The sequence below is a fragment of the Megalopta genalis genome, chromosome 9 (assembly GCF_051020955.1).
Source record: "Megalopta genalis isolate 19385.01 chromosome 9, iyMegGena1_principal, whole genome shotgun sequence".
Classification (NCBI taxonomy): domain Eukaryota; kingdom Metazoa; phylum Arthropoda; class Insecta; order Hymenoptera; family Halictidae; genus Megalopta; species Megalopta genalis.
Window position 1 is genome coordinate 9,940,013 of NC_135021.1, and position 18,112 is coordinate 9,958,124.

Sequence of the window (18,112 nt, forward strand, 5' to 3'; positions counted from 1 at the left end):
TAGCTTTGTATAATTTTTTCTCTACGGCTGGCGATGTGTTAAGTATCACTTTTCGCGGAGACAACACATCCACAATCTTATATTTTTATTATATATTCTTATTATATATATTCTATATTATATATATTCTTATATTCTTAATATATATACGTATATGTATATAGAATCTTATTCTTTAGACTCTTGTTCTCCGTTGGTCAGTTTTAAAACCTACAGTAGTGTTCATAAATTTAAGTCGACGAGTATTAATTTCAGTTATACGCATATTGTGTAATTGTTACTTGTTTATTCAGTTTCATTCGATTCGAAATCTACAAATGCACGTTTAACTCTCTTAAACTTGAAGATAGAGCTGCGAAATTTAAGCAAGACGCATTCGTTCTTATGTTTCTGATCTCTCGACATCTATTTTTACACGAACATTAGTTTACGTCGTTCTATCCAGCGAGACACACGTTGCAACTTCGATTGTTATTTCAATATACGAATATCAAAATCCGTGTGTAGTGTACCTTTGGTTGATTCAAGTTCATTTACCGAGTATAAAAGTATGGGTAAACCACCGAATTTACTGCACATCGAAAGAGAACGGGACGTCAGACTATGTAACCGAAAGATAACAGTTGATAACATTTGCAACTGATCAGTTAATAGATCATAAACTGCTTGGAAACAAGCGTGGTACAGATTTATAAAGACTGTCCTTTATTCTGGTCGACTGAAAAGTTACAGACTGCAAAAAACAACTGAAGAAATGGATCATCGCCATCCACCGCTTGCGCGCAAAGGATCCATTTTGTTCTGCAACTGATATTACAGCTGAAATAAATGTAAACAATGATATAAAAATCAATGCTGCCATAGTTGGAAGACAGTTCCAACATTTTCAATTACAAAGACCACGTAAGAAACCAACAAAGCGTACAAAAAATCGAAAAATGAAGCTTGTATCTGCTATGACTCATAAACATTGGACAAATTGGGATTGACGAAAAATATTATTCTTGAAGCAGTCGAAGTTCAATTGTAGGCTAAGAATCCCAATTATAGAAGTTGTCCAAAATACCGTCACTTTCATTTATTTTAACGATAATCATAATAATATGACAAAGACTTATAAACAAAAAAATTTGAATATAACATTTGATATTATATTAATAGAATAAAATCATTTAAGCACTCCATTAGTTTACTGTAAGTTCTATATAAAAATTATTAAAAGATATTTTGTCATACTACTTATACATATAATTAAGGAATCGAATTTATGTAAATGGTCATAATTTTAAATAGTTAGCTTTCAGTCGACTAAAACAGTGCTTTTATACTATAAAAAGCATTAGTCTTTATAAAGAAAGACATTTCGTGTACAGTTTTAGAATAAATAAAGCAGTATAGAGCTGGTCGACGTTTTTGAATTCTTGTGTGTAACCTACAAATTTGTTGAAGTACCGATTGTTTTCAAACCCTATGTTCAGTAAAATTTCTATATTTTATAGAAAGTTTTTTTATAGAAATTTCTATATTTTATAGTATAGAAAGTTAATTTCATATAAATATATTCAAAAATGCATGACAAACAAATTAAAAATATTTGGGATTTGGCGGTATTTAAGTCACGATAACTGGTACAAGTAACTTTTTGAAGCATCAGTAATTGGGACATTTACATTATTTTTCGTTTTCATTAATTTCATATTAAATTTAAGCCTTCAATGTTCGGAAAATATTTTGTTTTGTAACTAGAAATCTAAACAATATGAAATGCAAGGAAAAATGAATTCCTATTTAAATTTCAGCTGAAAATATATAGATGAACGAAAACTTATATTCGATGAGACGGTAACTGGGGCCCTCACCCATTTTTTCTTATGGATTCCGATACGAGAGTCGTCGTTCCGAAGAAGATTTTCAAGTAAATTTCACCAGTTTCTTTCTTCCTTTCTTTTCGTCTTAATCTTTTGTCCGCTACTGTATCTCTCATTTTACCCAATTCTGCTTGCGACATTTGTACATTTATCGCTCCAATTTTCCAATTATTAAAGAGACCCAATACAGTAAATTCTCCCTAATCGACGCTCAGCTTGGAAGCAAAAATGCACAATTTTGAAAGAGGAGATACGATTATTCCAGCCTTGCGACTCGTTTTCATAGTTGTTGACAATCGGCAACTATAAAAACGAGTTGCAAGGCTCGAACAATCGTATCTCTTCTCCCCAAATTGTCCATTTTTGTGTACAAGCTGAGCGTCGATTAGGGAGAATTTAGTGTACATAGATGTTCCGAAAACACCGAACACGTTCGAGCTACACCGAGTATGCGAAAAGACACTCGCACCGCTTCGCAGACAACACGTAGCAGGGCTGAGAGCCGATTAGCACGCAAGACCACACATATATAAAAAAGTAGAAAAAGAGTTCACGATCTAGGAAAAGGGAGCACAGCAAGCGAAGACGCGCGCGTAGGCAGAACGTATGTTAGGGGAGAAAATAGATACTCACAAAGACATGACGGAAGTGCCGGAAACGCGTCGATCGTCGTCTCGAGGCTTATGATAGAACTGCCATTGAGTGGGCGACGTCCCTTCTGCCGGCGAGAGATCGTCCCCTGGCCGGACGTTCTCGTAAGGGCTGCCCAACGAGTCGCCGCCCTGGACCGGAATAGGTGGCAAGTTTTCACTGTCGGCATCGCTCTCCACGCCAGAGGAAGACCTATGCCCTGTCAGCAACCAGTTATTCTCAAGTGTTAATCGTTTGGAAATTATACCGGGTGTCCGTCTGTAAATGTCCAATCAACTATTTCGTAAATAGTTAAACGTACAAAACAGTTTAAGAAAAGAAATTTACGCTATTTCAAATCAGCTGCAAGGTGCACGTAGATTATTTCTTTTTATCTGTAATCTGTCCGTGTCGTGAAAATCAACTTAGTTTTTTTTTTAATGAATACGTATATTTTTTTTGGTGAATATTTAGTCAGTATCGTCATTTGCAACCAAAATAATATCTTGTTAAAAATTGCTATTATGCATCGTGTAGAAGGTAATCGGCATCTTAAGTATTAAGGTAGCAATGTGTATTGTATATTGTATTTGTATTAATTTTATTTTGATTGCAAATGACCTCTACTAACTAAATATGTAAAAAATTATACTTATCCGTTTTAAAAAGAAACAACTGAATTGACCTTCACAACTCGGACAAATCACAGATAGAAAGAAGTAATTTATGTGTTCCTATTAAACTTCTTCGCACCTTTAACAATTTACGAGATATATAACAATTTACTTGGTCATTTATAGACGAACACCCTATATATTGAACGGTCCTAGGTTTCATTAATTTACATAACCAATCATTGATCTGTAGCGGATTTGTGTACTTAACCCTTTACACTCGAGTGGCGACTCTTAGGAGCCACTAGAAATTGTTATACCGCAGTTCAAAATAATAATTAATAATAAATAATTTCTTTATATTTCGAAAACTATATTAAAAGCGTAAATATTGTGCGAAAGAATAGGTCAATTTTATACGAATAAAATGCAATAAATCATATCAAATGAAGATACTGTAGATCAGAAAACATGTTTTGAATTTAGAGTGGAAATAATTTCGAGTGTAAAGGCTTGACAACAACAACGCACTACATCTAAATTAAGGTCTGGCAAATATGACAGGAGCAACATGGATCATGGAAACTGTTTAAATAATAGCACCGGAAGAGACAGTTTCAATGACAACAATAAAGGATTCCAGGAATTGCATTGTTTTAAGAATATTGAAGCTGCATAGAATTCTAAGAATCAACTGACACTCTTGGATTTCCATGATCCGCATGTAGCCAGCATGCTCTATTATAGCTTCAAACTGCCTAATTGACAATGGTAGTTTCTGTTCCGGGTTTTCTCACTCTATAATACTATAAAGAAATTAAAAGGTGTGATCTTAACACTGGCTTTGAACCGACAGTCTAATAACATTGTTCATGTCAGCAGCCATAAATATTGTAGTGTGTAGCAATCGTTTCAATCACAGATAGTTGCTACATTACATTATTCTCGAAAACACATAGCTTTGTGGTTTATGAATTGCTATTACGATTTCTATCAAGGCCTACATTGCATTAAGTGTAATTAGCATATTGTGTTCCATATTGTTAAACTCTTCTTTCTTCATATTACAACCGTTAAGTCGCATGTGCCGCTATATAAAGATCTAGACTTAACAGCTAAGTTCTTACAATATCGAGCAATAAATACCAATTTTTCTGGCAATCTGTTTTGATACCACAATAATTGCTCCGTTCTAATTCACAGAAAGTAGAAATCGATTGTAAGAGGATTACACATCGCGTACACGCACTTTTGATCACTGCGGTAATATCCTGTGTGACGTGCGGCGGGAATTGTCCCAAAAGATCCAGGACCGTGTTCTGCCTTGAGTCCCGGATGCCCAAATCAACCCCTCTGTCGAGTAGAGCCCGCACCACTTCCATTTTTCCGCAGAGCGCTGCCTCGTGCATTGCGGTTCCTGCAGACGTCCGCGTATTTACGTCGACGCCTGCAGCAAGCAGCACTTCTACCACGGCTCTGAAATTAAAAAGAAACAATTTTCACGTGGCATCGTTTCCCCTTCCTTATTCTTACTTCATATTTATTTGTTTCATGCTGTTTCACATCGTTTCACCAGAGGCGAACGCGGTCTGGGTTAGGCATCAAGATTAGTTTTAACCTAGAAAGGGGATGACAGATGAATCATTGTCGTCAATCCGAAGTTGTAAGGTAGTGGAGCTGGTTACTGTGCGAGCGGTTTTGCAACATTTTGCCTAGAATTACTAAAGATTGCAAAAGGAAAGAAAGAAATAGATACCCGGTTGTACACACAAGGGTTAAAGTGCAACATAGGTTTCGTTCATAATTAACTTTATAATAACAGATATTATATTTTTTCGTTCTTCTATTTTGTTCATTCTTCAATAAATTTAATTTTAGAAGTTAAACGTTTTTATTCCTTTATCTTGTTTATCCTGAATAAATTTAATAAATTGAGTAATTAATTTTTTCATTCTTTTACTTTGTTTATTTTGTATAAATTTAATCAAGACAATTAAATTTGTTTATTCTCTTATTTTGTTTGCTCTGTAACGAATACATTTAATGTGTCTTATTCTATAAACATGAAGTTAATTATGCCCGAAAACGAACGAAAGGCACAGTAATTGGTCATCTCACAGTAACCAGCTGCACTATCCTCGGATCTGGTGTTCGATTTTACATATAAAAGTTGACATCATATTCGATCTCGAAACGCTTTCTTTTGTTTAAAAAACGACGAGTTACATTAAAACTCAGCCAAAATTCGATTTACACTCTTTGGTCCGGCCGCTGGAGAAGCATTCACGCTTACGTAGAACACGACAACTCATCAAGAAAATTGATCAGCGACCCAGGATGGATATCAAAGAATCTTTCCTGCCCTCCTGCCTTTAACTCGCGGGTAACAGAATCGACGTTGGCTGAAAGTGGCTCGCTTGCCGTTTGCATTTCCCATTTCGACTGATAGGGTGCGCGAAACCCAGGTTTCGTTTTGTATCTGTCTGGTAGCGATGCACCGACTGCAGTGACCGCAGCCATCCGTCGCATATAGGATTCGCGGCTGAGAATCGGATTCACGTGCACCTATGTTGTTATTACCGTGCCATAGGGGTATTTGTATACTGGCTTACCAAGAGCACCGATATTGAATCCGATAATAGACATTACTCCAGTCCCGTTTCCAATCCCTTCTCGTCCCGGCTTGCGCCCTCTTGCTCTCTCTCCCCCTCTCTCCCTCTCTCTCTCTCTCTCTCTCTCTCTCTCTCTTTCCCTCTATCTATCCATCTCTATCCCTATCTCTGCCCGTGGCCAGGGTCTCTTTCCGTCGTTCGGCGGCCAGTCTGCCGCGGCGGCGTCCCCGCATTCGGCCGATCCGCCAAATATCGTGGCGAACGCGTGAAACGCGTGCGTGAACGCAATCATCGCAGTGTGTGCATCGGTACACAAGCGTATCCCACACGGCCCGCTCCGTGTGTACACTTCGAACCGTGCACTCGACTCGCGTACGCACGCGGCCCGGACCCGGCAACACCGAAAACGAGCGCGCACACGATCAAGTTCTGCGCACCGGCCACCGTAGTCTCGCGCCTATCCAAACATTCAAAATGCTCGCACGTACAAACACGCGCGCGCGGCCTAACACGCACACGTACAGGGCGAGCAGCCGCGCATGCACTACAACAGTCCGCGCCGCTCTGTTTGACCGTGGAGATTGTGCCGGACCCTTTCGAACCTAATCAACGAGATGAGAGCTGATCGAATTGCGCGAAACTTATTGCATTACGCGACGCGAGCGTCAATTTTTTTCTCGGATGCAAGCTTTCCCAGATTTTTTTTTTGTTGCGCCCCCAGGATGCCGTTTGGTGTCACCGGGAGATCGGGGAATCGATGTTTCTGGACTGAGTTTGTGTCCGTGTAGGTTATCGCGTGTATTGTATTGGTGATATGAGAGTTTGGAACTTGTTGTTGGTGTTCTAATCGGTTTCGAACGGCATGTATCTAGGCAGAGCGGAATCTCTTTGGATGATTCATTGATGTATCAGCAACTGCCAGCCTCGAAGTTGATTAGGGTATCTGGCTAGTCGTTAAAACGAACTACGATGTTTCTAAACTTTTGAATAGCGTTGATGCTCTAATTTGTAAACCGCTAGGAAACCGCCAGACTCGAGCAATGCGTGCTCATCATTTTTCCTTATTGCTCTCATTAATCTTATCAGATACTTCCTCATTACTCTATCAAGGAACCAGTCACTTTGATTACAAGGTATATCCAGCACTAATTTTATGTGCTACCACTTGACACGTTATCTTATAATGATTTACATCAAGCTATTTACTATGACAGTTTGAAAAACATTTAGCAATTAAGCAAATTGGTTTACTGCATATTGGTGCGTAGCTTTCGTAAATGAAGAGAACATTTGTTACTGAAATAAAAAAGGAAGCCAAACAGAGATATTTTTCTTTAACAATTTTAATAAGTTGGAAATTGTATATATACAGTATAAAGCAAAAGTGTCCACACATCTTTTAAAACGGTGTAACTTTTTCAAAACTGGTCCAAATGACTTGAATTTTGTTTTCTGTAAATTTCAGAAGAACTAGTTCACTGTACAATGATTCAAATTATTTTTTTCCAATTTTGCTACTACTTGGAGTAAAAAAATGTAAAAAACTCTCGTTTTACCACTTTTTTATCCGAGCCTATAATGAAAATTTTTAAAATGCATTTTGTAGATGTAACTTATATGCATATTGAAAATTTCGTTGAACATGTGCTGTAAACAAATAAAGATCGCGAAAAGCGCACTTTTCCACAAATTCAAACCCAAAACAGGTACTTTTTACATCCTTCAGTTATCTCAAATATTTGTACTCTGTATTTATATTCTACTGTTTTAATGTGAGTGCTTGTCGTATCTAAGACAAGCATTTTTGAAACTGCAACAGATGTTATGAAAAGAGATTACACCTGACAAAATAATAGTAAACTATTTAGTTTAAGAAAATAGTACAATTGGCAAGTCTTCTAAAATACAATTATACATTTACGACAGAAATCAATTAATCAAACGCGAAACCACGGAAATATTTGAAAAATTCAGAACTATTGTTACATTATTTTCAACTCATAAAAATTGTAAAAATATACACATCTCTATTCATTTCTAACAATAATAAAAAGCTCTCGATTACGATCACTAAATATACAAATACTTTTGAATAGTAACATACGCCAGTTGCAACCTGAGGACAGCAACCAAAAATAAACAAAATATATCATGGATTTTTCATGATTCCTTTTTCATGATTCCCTCGCAAAAGACAGCGAAGAAGGCAACTACCAATCAATGAAACTGTTCCAAACCATCGTATCCTCATAGACAATGTGTCCCAGGATAAGTAAACAATATTTTATGTTTAATTCGGCACCTAACGGTAATGAAAAAGATTCATATAAACATATACCCTATTCCACTTTATTTTTTTTTCATTTTATATTTGATTACTATGTTACGGATTTTATGCATTTTTGACAAAAATGACTAAGTTAAGAACAAAACTGTTAAGACGTGAGAAGAAATTGAGAATATTTTTATATTATATACATCTTATTAAAATTATTAAAAAAGGAAAGACGTTTTCATCTGACTTATGTTTCTTACATTCAACTTAGACAATTTTTATTTTGCATATAAATCCGTAGCCTACTGATTACAGTAAATTCTCCCTAATTCACGCTCAGACAAAAATAAACAATTTGGGAAGAGGAGATACGTTTTTATAGTTGTTGACAATCGGTAACTATAAAAACGAGCCGCAAGGCTCGAATAATCGTATCTCCTCTTCTCAAATTGTCCATTTTTGTGCGCAACTTGAGCGCGAATTAGGGAGAAATTACTGTACCTTCGAAGGAGATGCTCGAAATGATTATTATACATTTCAATACATACATGGAGACGCCTGCTCATCGAGAGCTCATTTCAAAACGCCCTGGTGTTCCTCGAATTTGTTGGAACCCTTCTTGAACCAACGAATCATATGAAAAATATCATATACTATTTGTAAGTAGTAGAACAGAATAGTACTATCTTTGTTTGCCAGACTATTATCACTAAACTAAAAATGAGTAGGTGAAATTTCAAAGGATGAAAATATTAAAAGAATTTAAGACCATCTATGTATGTATTATGTTCAACTCGATATTAATGAAAAAAGAAAGAAATCTCTATTTAACTCGTGTTTGTTGCAATCGATGAAGATCATTTTTATTTTGCACAAAAAGATGCGCAGTCAAATTATTACCTACAACACAAAAATGCAGGATATTCGCCATAATTTGTAACAGCATTTTTTTCGTAAACAGTAAACATTCAGAAAATACGAAAGAGGAGGAAGGTATACTATATTTTAGTGGGAATATGATATATTCATATTTTTAATATTTTTCGAGAAGTAAAGGTGATCTTCATTTATTTAAAAAATGGAATGTTACATATTTTCCTACATCATATGTTGTATAGTGTGGTCTTCAAGAGCAGAAATAAAATAAATAAATTTAACATTTCGTAATGTTGTATTTATTAGTATGTTGTAGTGATAAGACGACATATGCTATTCAATGTGACTTCCATTAGCAAGAATGAATTTTTGAGTTCTGCTAACCACACATCTGATAGTTTCTGTCAATGTTGCACTACATATGGACGCACACGCTTCTTTTACCTTAGTTTGCATGTCGTGTTTAAATTTATCGGTGATGTAGTGTAAACAATATTTTTAGTATATCCCCACAAAAAAATCTAGCGGTGACAAATCGAAGAATCTGGTAAGCCATCTTATAAAAGATCCGTATGTTCCAATCCACTTATTGTTAAATATATTATGCAAAAAAATGTTTACTGCTCAAGAATTATGAGGAAGAGCCCCATCTTGTTGAAAGTACATGTCTCGTACAAGAAGTGACAGTTATTTTTCTAGATTTTGTAACTTCTTTTGTATTTTGTACATACTTAGCTACGGAAACATTGTCATTTACGAATAAAATTATATATTACATAACTTTTTACATAAAACCAGACTTCTTTTAAATAAAAACAACTTATGCGTTAGGCAGGTGTTTAACAAGTAACTGAAAAATTAACTCGTGCCAACGCGAGACCGTATTAAAAATCTCCCAGCGTAACGAACAAAGTCATTTTTCTTTAAAGTGAATATTTCACTGATAAGAAAATATTTTTCCTTTAAAATAAAATAAAAAGAATATGGATTAAAAATCTAGTTTTTGTATAATTATCAATTACATTTCAATTTGCCCATCTACTGGTCAGTTTACCCTAGCTCGCGAGTTGCAGTTGAAAAGAGTATCGTACAACGAACTGGCAAAAGTCGACCTCCATAATCCACTGTCACAAAGACGCATCGCGGTAAAGCCCGTGGTCCCTGCAAGGACCTCGACTCCCTTATTATTGACGCATCTCCGAATTGTTCTCCGCGAGTCACGCGGGGCGACAAATGGCGAGCGTGCATCACCGAGCGGCAAACACCAAGCAGCAAACACCGAGCGTACACACTCGGAGACCACGCTCGATCCGTATCCGCGTGTAAACGCGCGGCGAGCTGGTTGTTTCCACGCGTGCTCGCTGCATCCTCCGCGTTTATCAACGACAGGAACGCGCGGGAGCGAGAGGAGAGAGAGAGAGAGAGAGAGAGAGAAAGAGGAAGCGAGAGGGTGCAAGAGGGTGCAGGAGGGTGCAGGAGGGCCGGCTGTTTAACCAAAATTCGCTGGATAAAACGCGGCGCTGCCTCGATCGACGAGGAGAACGGGGACGCGGGACGGAGATCGAGCGGATCGAGCGAGAACCGCGTCACCGGCGACAGAAAATGCATTCATCGGACTGTATATCGCGACGCGATCGCATTATAACCGGCGAGCGCCAGTTAAAGCGATTACCGGCTGCGAAGCTGCATAGAAAAACCGACGTTATACCCGATTACAATGTGACTGCCGTTTCGCGGGGATGCACGATCGCCGAACGATTTTCTATCCAGCCGTTTCGAGAGCCCTCGTTACCCAACCCCTCGTCCCGCAACGCCCACCCTCGATATCATACCCTCTCGCGACTCGTCCGACAACGTCGATTATTTTAAAGGCTTACCAGCCGGATTATGGACGTGACGCCGCGATGTTGAATGAGAACGAATTGGCCGAGCAAAGCGTTAAATACAATTCCGATTCGCAGCTACCCGAGGACACTCGCAACGAACACCGGAGGGATGAAAATTTGGGGCATTTTAGGGGAATCAAGCTCCATCCGCTGCTCGCTTCGACGCGGGTTCTACGAAAAGAATCGAGAACATAAGGTAAAACTACCTATTATGGAACACTTTCCCCCCCAGTTAAGGGGGGAATCTGGTTTACAAACGGAAAATTTACGACTCTTTTTGCGTAAATCGATAGTAATTATCACTGAAAATATGCCTATGAAGTGCCAGAGTAATTTCTCCCTAATTCGCACTTAGATTGTGCACAAAACTGGACAATTTTGGAAAAGGAGATATAATTACTCGAGTCTTGCGTCTCGTTTTTATAGTTGTTGATAATCGGTAACTATAAAAACGAGACGCAAGGCTCGAGTAATTATATCTCTTTTTCCAAAATTGTCCATTTTTGTGCGCAATCTGAGCGCGAATTAGGGAGAATGTACTGTATTTCGGTAAATACAGCCCACTGCAGTTAGTTTCCAATAACTACAATTTATTTGTATCGAAAATTTAAACGCGTTTCTCTCGAAATCACGTTTTCAGAGATTCCATACGGGGTAGAAGAAAGGTTATTTCACTGATTTACTTTCCCGACCACTTTTTTAGTTGACTAATACTTGACCATCATCGATGAGCTAAAAACAGTCATAAAAAGATTAAGTGGTATAAATTTGTTTACATAAATTAGTCGATTTTATACCCTAAGAATCGCGCGTAACTTTTTCTTAAAATTCATATTTTTTCGAGGTTTCATAGAGAATTCGCTATATTGTACGCAAAGTAACAAATTCAGCGACGCAGTGCTACGAATATGGGCAGTTATAGCAATATTAACACATTAAAGGCGGGGGATCTTGACGAAAGTATGCTAGGTAACGCGGCGACCGCACCGCCTCGTTTTTCGTCCTAGAGCGGGCGATATTTTGTGTAATCATAAAAAAATTTAGACTTAAAAAAGTTTATTTAAACTCTTAAAACTAAAAGAAATATTAAAAAAGAACTAAACACTAATTACAAAAAATGTTTTAAAGTACATATTTTTGAGAAGTCGAGATAAATCGTAGTACTACGACTCCCGCCTTTAATGTGTTAAGAGACTTTATTGTTAATAAACACATTTTTTTGAACCGTCTATATGATCAATAAAACCTCCCTAAAGTATTGAAATAGTTCAATTTTTAGTTGTTCAGAAAAAAATCCTAAGTATAAATGATATTTCAACATCCTAAACCAGGTTTTCACCTTAAAAATGTTATTGTTGAATATCTGTACGGTAATTATGTACATTAGGGGCGACCTCACCGATTTCGATGACTTTGAAATATGTTGTCAACATCGGCATTCAAATAAAATAAAAAAAGATATAGATATGTCCTACTTTCTACATGAGTGTTATTAGTTTCTGTTGTCTTACAGTTCACATTATTCAGCTCTAGGTTTATTTACATGTCGACCATAGGTGTTTTATTTTAAATTTTAAAGAAAAAAAAGAAACGTGGAAGAGCCGGAGGAAGCCTACCGTTAAACCGAGTGACTACGCTTGCGATGTTCCGCATTTCGCATAGCTTTTTGCATGTATGGTCGAGCCGGCCCTTTCCACCCTTACGCGTTCCTAAATCCAAACCAACCCTGAATCGATCTAGTTTTCGAACTGATAGGTGACCCCTAAAGGAAATAAATACCACAAACAGTGCTAAAACTATAATTTATAGGATATCACAGACTAATCAAATTCATGTCGTAAGTAGGAAATATGCACATCTTGTTTCAAATGTATTTTTGCAAATATCTCGGAAACTGAAGTCGCGCCACGACTGGATGTATAGGAAAAAGTTTTTTGGAATGTTGAATTTAACAATATGCTTGTGAATAATTACCATTTATACTATCGTTCCATGGATTGATATTTCTAGATATCAGATATTTTATTTAATATAAATAAAAAAGAATACCAGTAAATTCGTACGAGCATGTATCTACTATAAAACACCGTTTTCTTAGAAACATTCGTATTCGAATAAACATATTTTTTCAGCTGGTTGCTACATGATAGTATTTATGTGAGTGAATTAATACAGAACCGTGTTCAAGAATATGGGTAGAGTTTTTACATCCATTTTCATATGCTCTATCTATTTTTTTATTGTACTGTTTATGCTACTGTTTTAAGAAGGCATCGCAATTGAGGGATGTTTCATAATAGATTCTTTTACCTTGTAGCGGATTGTGCGGAAGATCGATTCAATCTTGCACTTTTTTTAGAAGGGGTTAGTGTCCATTGTATTATAATAATTACTTATTATTAGATTGTAACAGAGGATACAATGTTAATACATTCGCGAAATGTATTAAAGTTTTGATGAACTGCAAAAATGGTCATTCTTAAACTAATTGTGATATCCAAATTTTGATTAGCCACATTTTGTATTCGAACGCTCAGAATATCACGTTGCGCTAGCTAACGGGAATTTTTAAATACACAAGGCAGAAAAAAAATAAAATGAAAATACTGAATGAACCAGTTAGCCATTGCATTAAAGTGTAGATTAATTTTTAAAAAATAAATGCTATATAGAATTGAATGCATGATGATGTGGCTTATTTTGGATGTTATAGCATTCATGTCATTTTGTATCGCAATGAAAAAGAATGCTATAGCATCCACCTCAGAGGACGGACCTCGTGGAGGCTGAAGTTGGGTTATTTCTGACCCATGCCAAAATCAAGCATAAATAGATTATTCCAAAGCGTAGTCTGGCGAGGACTAAGAATGACAAAAATTTTTTATTTAACCTCTGCTTGTTGCAATCGACGTAGAAAATTTTTCGTTTGCAAAAAGGTCTGTAGTCTACTTATCACTAATTATTTGTTAGTAGACTGCAGATCTTTGTGTAAAATAGAAATGGTCTATCTCAATTGTAAACAGCAGAAATTAAATCAAAATGCATTTCTTTGCTTAATAATTTAAATAAATTGAACAGGAAGTTCTTAAATTTTTGTAATCTGTTTACACTTTGGTATCTTATTATAGATATTTTTATCGTAAATGCATAAAATTTACAGTCTAGTTATTAGCGGCAACGTAGGCTCGGCAAAATAGCTTGTTAATTTATTTGGATTCCTTTGTAAATTGAAATATGTCTTGCATCTTCCTATCGTTTAGGTTTTCATCGCTCAACGCGTAAATATTTGTATCGTTTCAGGATTACAAATCTATTTTTAAACTTGTTTCCACTTGATTGTCAAACGAAAATTTATGCATAGAACACATGAAATATAATGTAAACTAAACGCTTGCATTTTAATAATGAGCCAGGCATGTGATAAACATTTCATAGATACTTTAATAAATACGAATGTTATTTATTTTTTCTAAATTGAAACATTGTGTAATAAAACATTTCTAAATTGTGTTATGGAAGTTTAGGAACAAAAGTAAATGAAGACATACAAGAAACAAAAAATACCTCATTCTATAATGGAAATTATTATAATTAATTGTTAAAGAAAATTTTATTAAATCGTGGTGCAAAGAGTTAATTTATTTTAAATTTTTGACGAAAAAAGTTATATTTAAAACATTACAAGATTGATCTATTGATCTATCCTAATTGTGGAGAAGAGAAAATGGCTCTTGTGAAATATAAGATTTGAGTGTATAATTTTATCACAATCAGTTCTAATACCTATATGATTACTTGATGCTGCACCCAAATAATTACAAATTAACCAACAAAATTAATTACAAAGCCAACAAAACTGTAAGAGCTTTTAATTTGTTTTTCATTAGCCTCCGCAGCGACGCAAATTACTCTCATGAAAATTTGTAACTACACGACAGAATTTTGCTCTCGTTCCGTTAACTACTAGTTCTTGTAATAAAAATATTATTTCGTGTTATCGGCATACACAGTGTTATGTATTCAACTAATTTGACCGCTTCACAGATTCATAGAGACGTGCAGTTTATTAATGCGATAACACGGTGCCGTGTAGGGTCAATATTGAATCTATTGAATCATTTCCACAGTTATTGTGACAAAAACGTGTTCGAAGCTTGCTGGCACTGTAACCATGGTCTCGGCCAGTTTGGTAAATATCTGTTTAAAAAATCATAATAACGAAATGTGGGAAAAACGTGTACACAAAAAGTGTAAACGAAATGCTGCCCGGAAGAATTGTTTTATATCCGGCACCGAAATTCATTCCCGTTATTTAATTGCACAGCACCGGCGCAACCGATTATCCAGTTAATCTTGCATCATCCAATTGAACGGTTCAATTAATCAAATAACAAAGACTCGTGCTTACAATATCGTTTATTTAACTGAACATTTTTACCGTGCCGTGTAACCATCGCCGATTATTTGTGTAAATACTAGTAAATCGAACGGGCGCGACGAGCCCGCCGCGATATTTACGAAATTCTTTTCACCCGCCGCGAAATATCTCCTTTGTTATCATAGGGAAGCTCGTTTTATCGTTCGCATCGATCTACCAATCGCTCGTGCAACGCCGAATTGTGTTTCATTCTCGTGAAATAAATTTCAAAACGCATGCTTTGCTAAATACAATTCACCTGTCACATCGCCGACGAATTCTCAACTTATTAAGCGTTGCACGCGCAAATATAAGCTCGAAAACACGACAGGAGATGGATCTGCAGATATTCGATGCCGTATCGAAACGCATGAACGGTATTCCACGACGACATAGTTTGAATTATTATAGTTCTGTCTTTTTCGGTTCTCTTTCGTCGATTAAAACGTGCTAACAAACTACAAGTTGTAGTCACACAGTGACTTATCGTGTTTTTCAAAACCAATTTAACTTTGGCTGTAATGTGATTTTGCTGAAGATTTTGCTTCATGCATCGCGTTTTTCAACTTTTACTTCATACGTCAGATTAAATTAAATTTTTCTTTTTTGTTACGAATTCATTGTTAATTTATATCTGGAGATTGATATTTCCTGGTTTCAAGTTACGTAACTTCGTTTATAACTATACAAAAAATTCGGGCTATATAAAGTTAACAATACTACTTTACTTTAGAGCAATGACCAGGCTGAATTTATTTTGGCTTAATGTATGCTTCGATTGAAATATTTTTTCAATTTTTTCCTATGAGAGTGAAAGAGGCCTTACAATTTCAATAATTTAAAAATGAAAAATGTAAAATCGGTCATTCAGAATGTTTCAGGTCACTATTAAGCGACTAAAAATAGAACCACGATGGGTCACGCGACAGACACTATTTTTTCAACCATATTTCATTACCGTCATTTTGCTACCCGGTCAAACAGACAGTGCAACAAATGTTTGTTGAACAGTTGTTTACAAAATTAAAATTTATGCGATATAAAGTTATATACTATAATTGATTCATCGGTACAGTGATAATCATATCCGTTAAACTATAATAATATTTTTATTCAACAAATAAATAAAGTAATAAAGTATCAGCATCTCCGATCGATAGTTTTCTAAAAATTGGAATTTGAATAAATAAGTTATTTACTTGAAATTCGATTAGGAATCTTTATCTGTGTGTTTATGATTTCTATACATATTAATACTTTTATTTAATAATAATGTGAAAAGACTCCAAAATGATTAAATTAATCGATTAATGATAAACTAAGCTGCATTGGAGAGCAGACGAAAAATTCATGAGCAAAGGGTACAGTGGTTTAACGTAAAACTAACCTACAGCTTTTACATTTCTTAACCCTTTGATATACCATTTTCTTCGCAGTTACTGCGATTAGAAATTTTTCGATTGCAATAATTTCTTAGAAGGGAAAGAAAATTGTTGCTTATTGTGTGCCTAAGTTTATTTGAATGCTTAGATACTGATAACAGGAGATTAGAATTTTATTCCAATTTTAAAGAACAGAATAACATCTATACTCAATAAGTTATTACTAGAATATTATTACGGCAAGAGGTTAATCAAAGTTTGTTATCCTGAAAAGATATAATTAAATATAACGATTTAAAAACTGACGCATGTATTAACACGTTCCGTGCCGAGCTTTTTTTACTCGAATCTTCACACTTTGATATTTTACTAAAACTTGATGTATTACGTGCAATTATTAATTCTCGTACACATAACAACGTAACAAAAACTTATCAACGCCCATTCTTGCGGTGGAAATTGATTCTTCGGTTCTAAATTTCTTGTAAACAATTTGTTCAGTTCACTAAGTAAACATGCAAGCGTGTACCATCGATGGTACACGTGGCACGGAACGTGTTAAACAGTTCAATGTGATTAATTGATTTGTTCAATTTCCATCGATCAACTATAATCTCGATCCATCTTTATCAAAACAAAACGTTTCCCGAATTTTTCTGGGCTAACTTCGCCCCGATCTCCCCTATATTTACGAACAAAGCGGAATTTGTTGTGCAGAAACGTAGAGGAAAAATGGGAGAAATATCGGCCGAGTGTACTCCGTTACTAATGGGAGTTAAGAGAAATCCACTTTCATCCCTCTGCGGGAAGAAGCAATTTCGAAGTCAGAAAAAAATAACGCTTGATAAGCTGGGAAGCAACGATGATCCTTGACGTGGTTAAAAACAAATCCGTTAAACCGGTACCGATATCGGCGTGGTGCGGTGCGTTTATCAAGCGACAGAACACTTTCAGGCATGAAAGGGTATTAAACATTCTGGGATGGTCCGAGCAATCGCGATTCAGCTAGCTCGTGAGAGCCGGACTGATCTAGGTCGGTACGTTTCAGAGGTAATGATTAATACGATCCTCGTAATCGAGTGGCGGTCAGCAATCCGCACGGATGGACAGAGCTGTTGACGGTACAATGCGATCGAATGCATTCGCCGAGGCTCGGCGAGGAATGAGAGGGCGATCGGCAGGATGGTAATATAGGACGTGTAACCAGGAGAGGGTTGCGACGGATCATGCCAGCCAGAGGACGTACATATCGTATTCGACGGAATTACGCAACGCAGTGCTCTCTGATTGGCTCTAATGGGCAACGCTGCAAATGGCTCGACATCGTTATGGTTAGCTGAAACGAGTCCATTGTTGTTCCTGTGATACAATGCGGGGCGCGCATTACCCGGTAGTTAACACTAACGGTTCCCGGGAAAAGGTGACCAAAGCTCTCAGACACGGGACGAAGGGAGTGGTCTTGGTCTTTTAGTTCGCAGAACGTGCGGGTCAGCAAGCTTCCAATTGTTTATTAACTTGTAAGAACTACGTTTCTCTCTCTAATTAATTACTT

General features: G+C 36.4%; 1 protein-coding gene across 2 annotated transcripts in view; it reads right to left on the reverse strand.

Moving 5' to 3' along the window:
• The window catches only part of LOC117225080 (ankyrin repeat and SAM domain-containing protein 1A), a 167,440-nt gene that overhangs the window by 112,613 nt on the left and 36,715 nt on the right, over positions 1–18,112 (reverse strand). For both annotated transcript variants that reach the window (XM_033478399.2, XM_033478398.2), the window contains exons 6-7: positions 4,362–4,588; positions 2,502–2,718 (exon numbers count right to left, since the gene is read on the reverse strand). In XM_033478399.2, the coding sequence (XP_033334290.1) occupies positions 2,502–2,718; positions 4,362–4,588 (444 nt within the window). The remainder of the gene's footprint in view (positions 1–2,501; positions 2,719–4,361; positions 4,589–18,112) is intronic.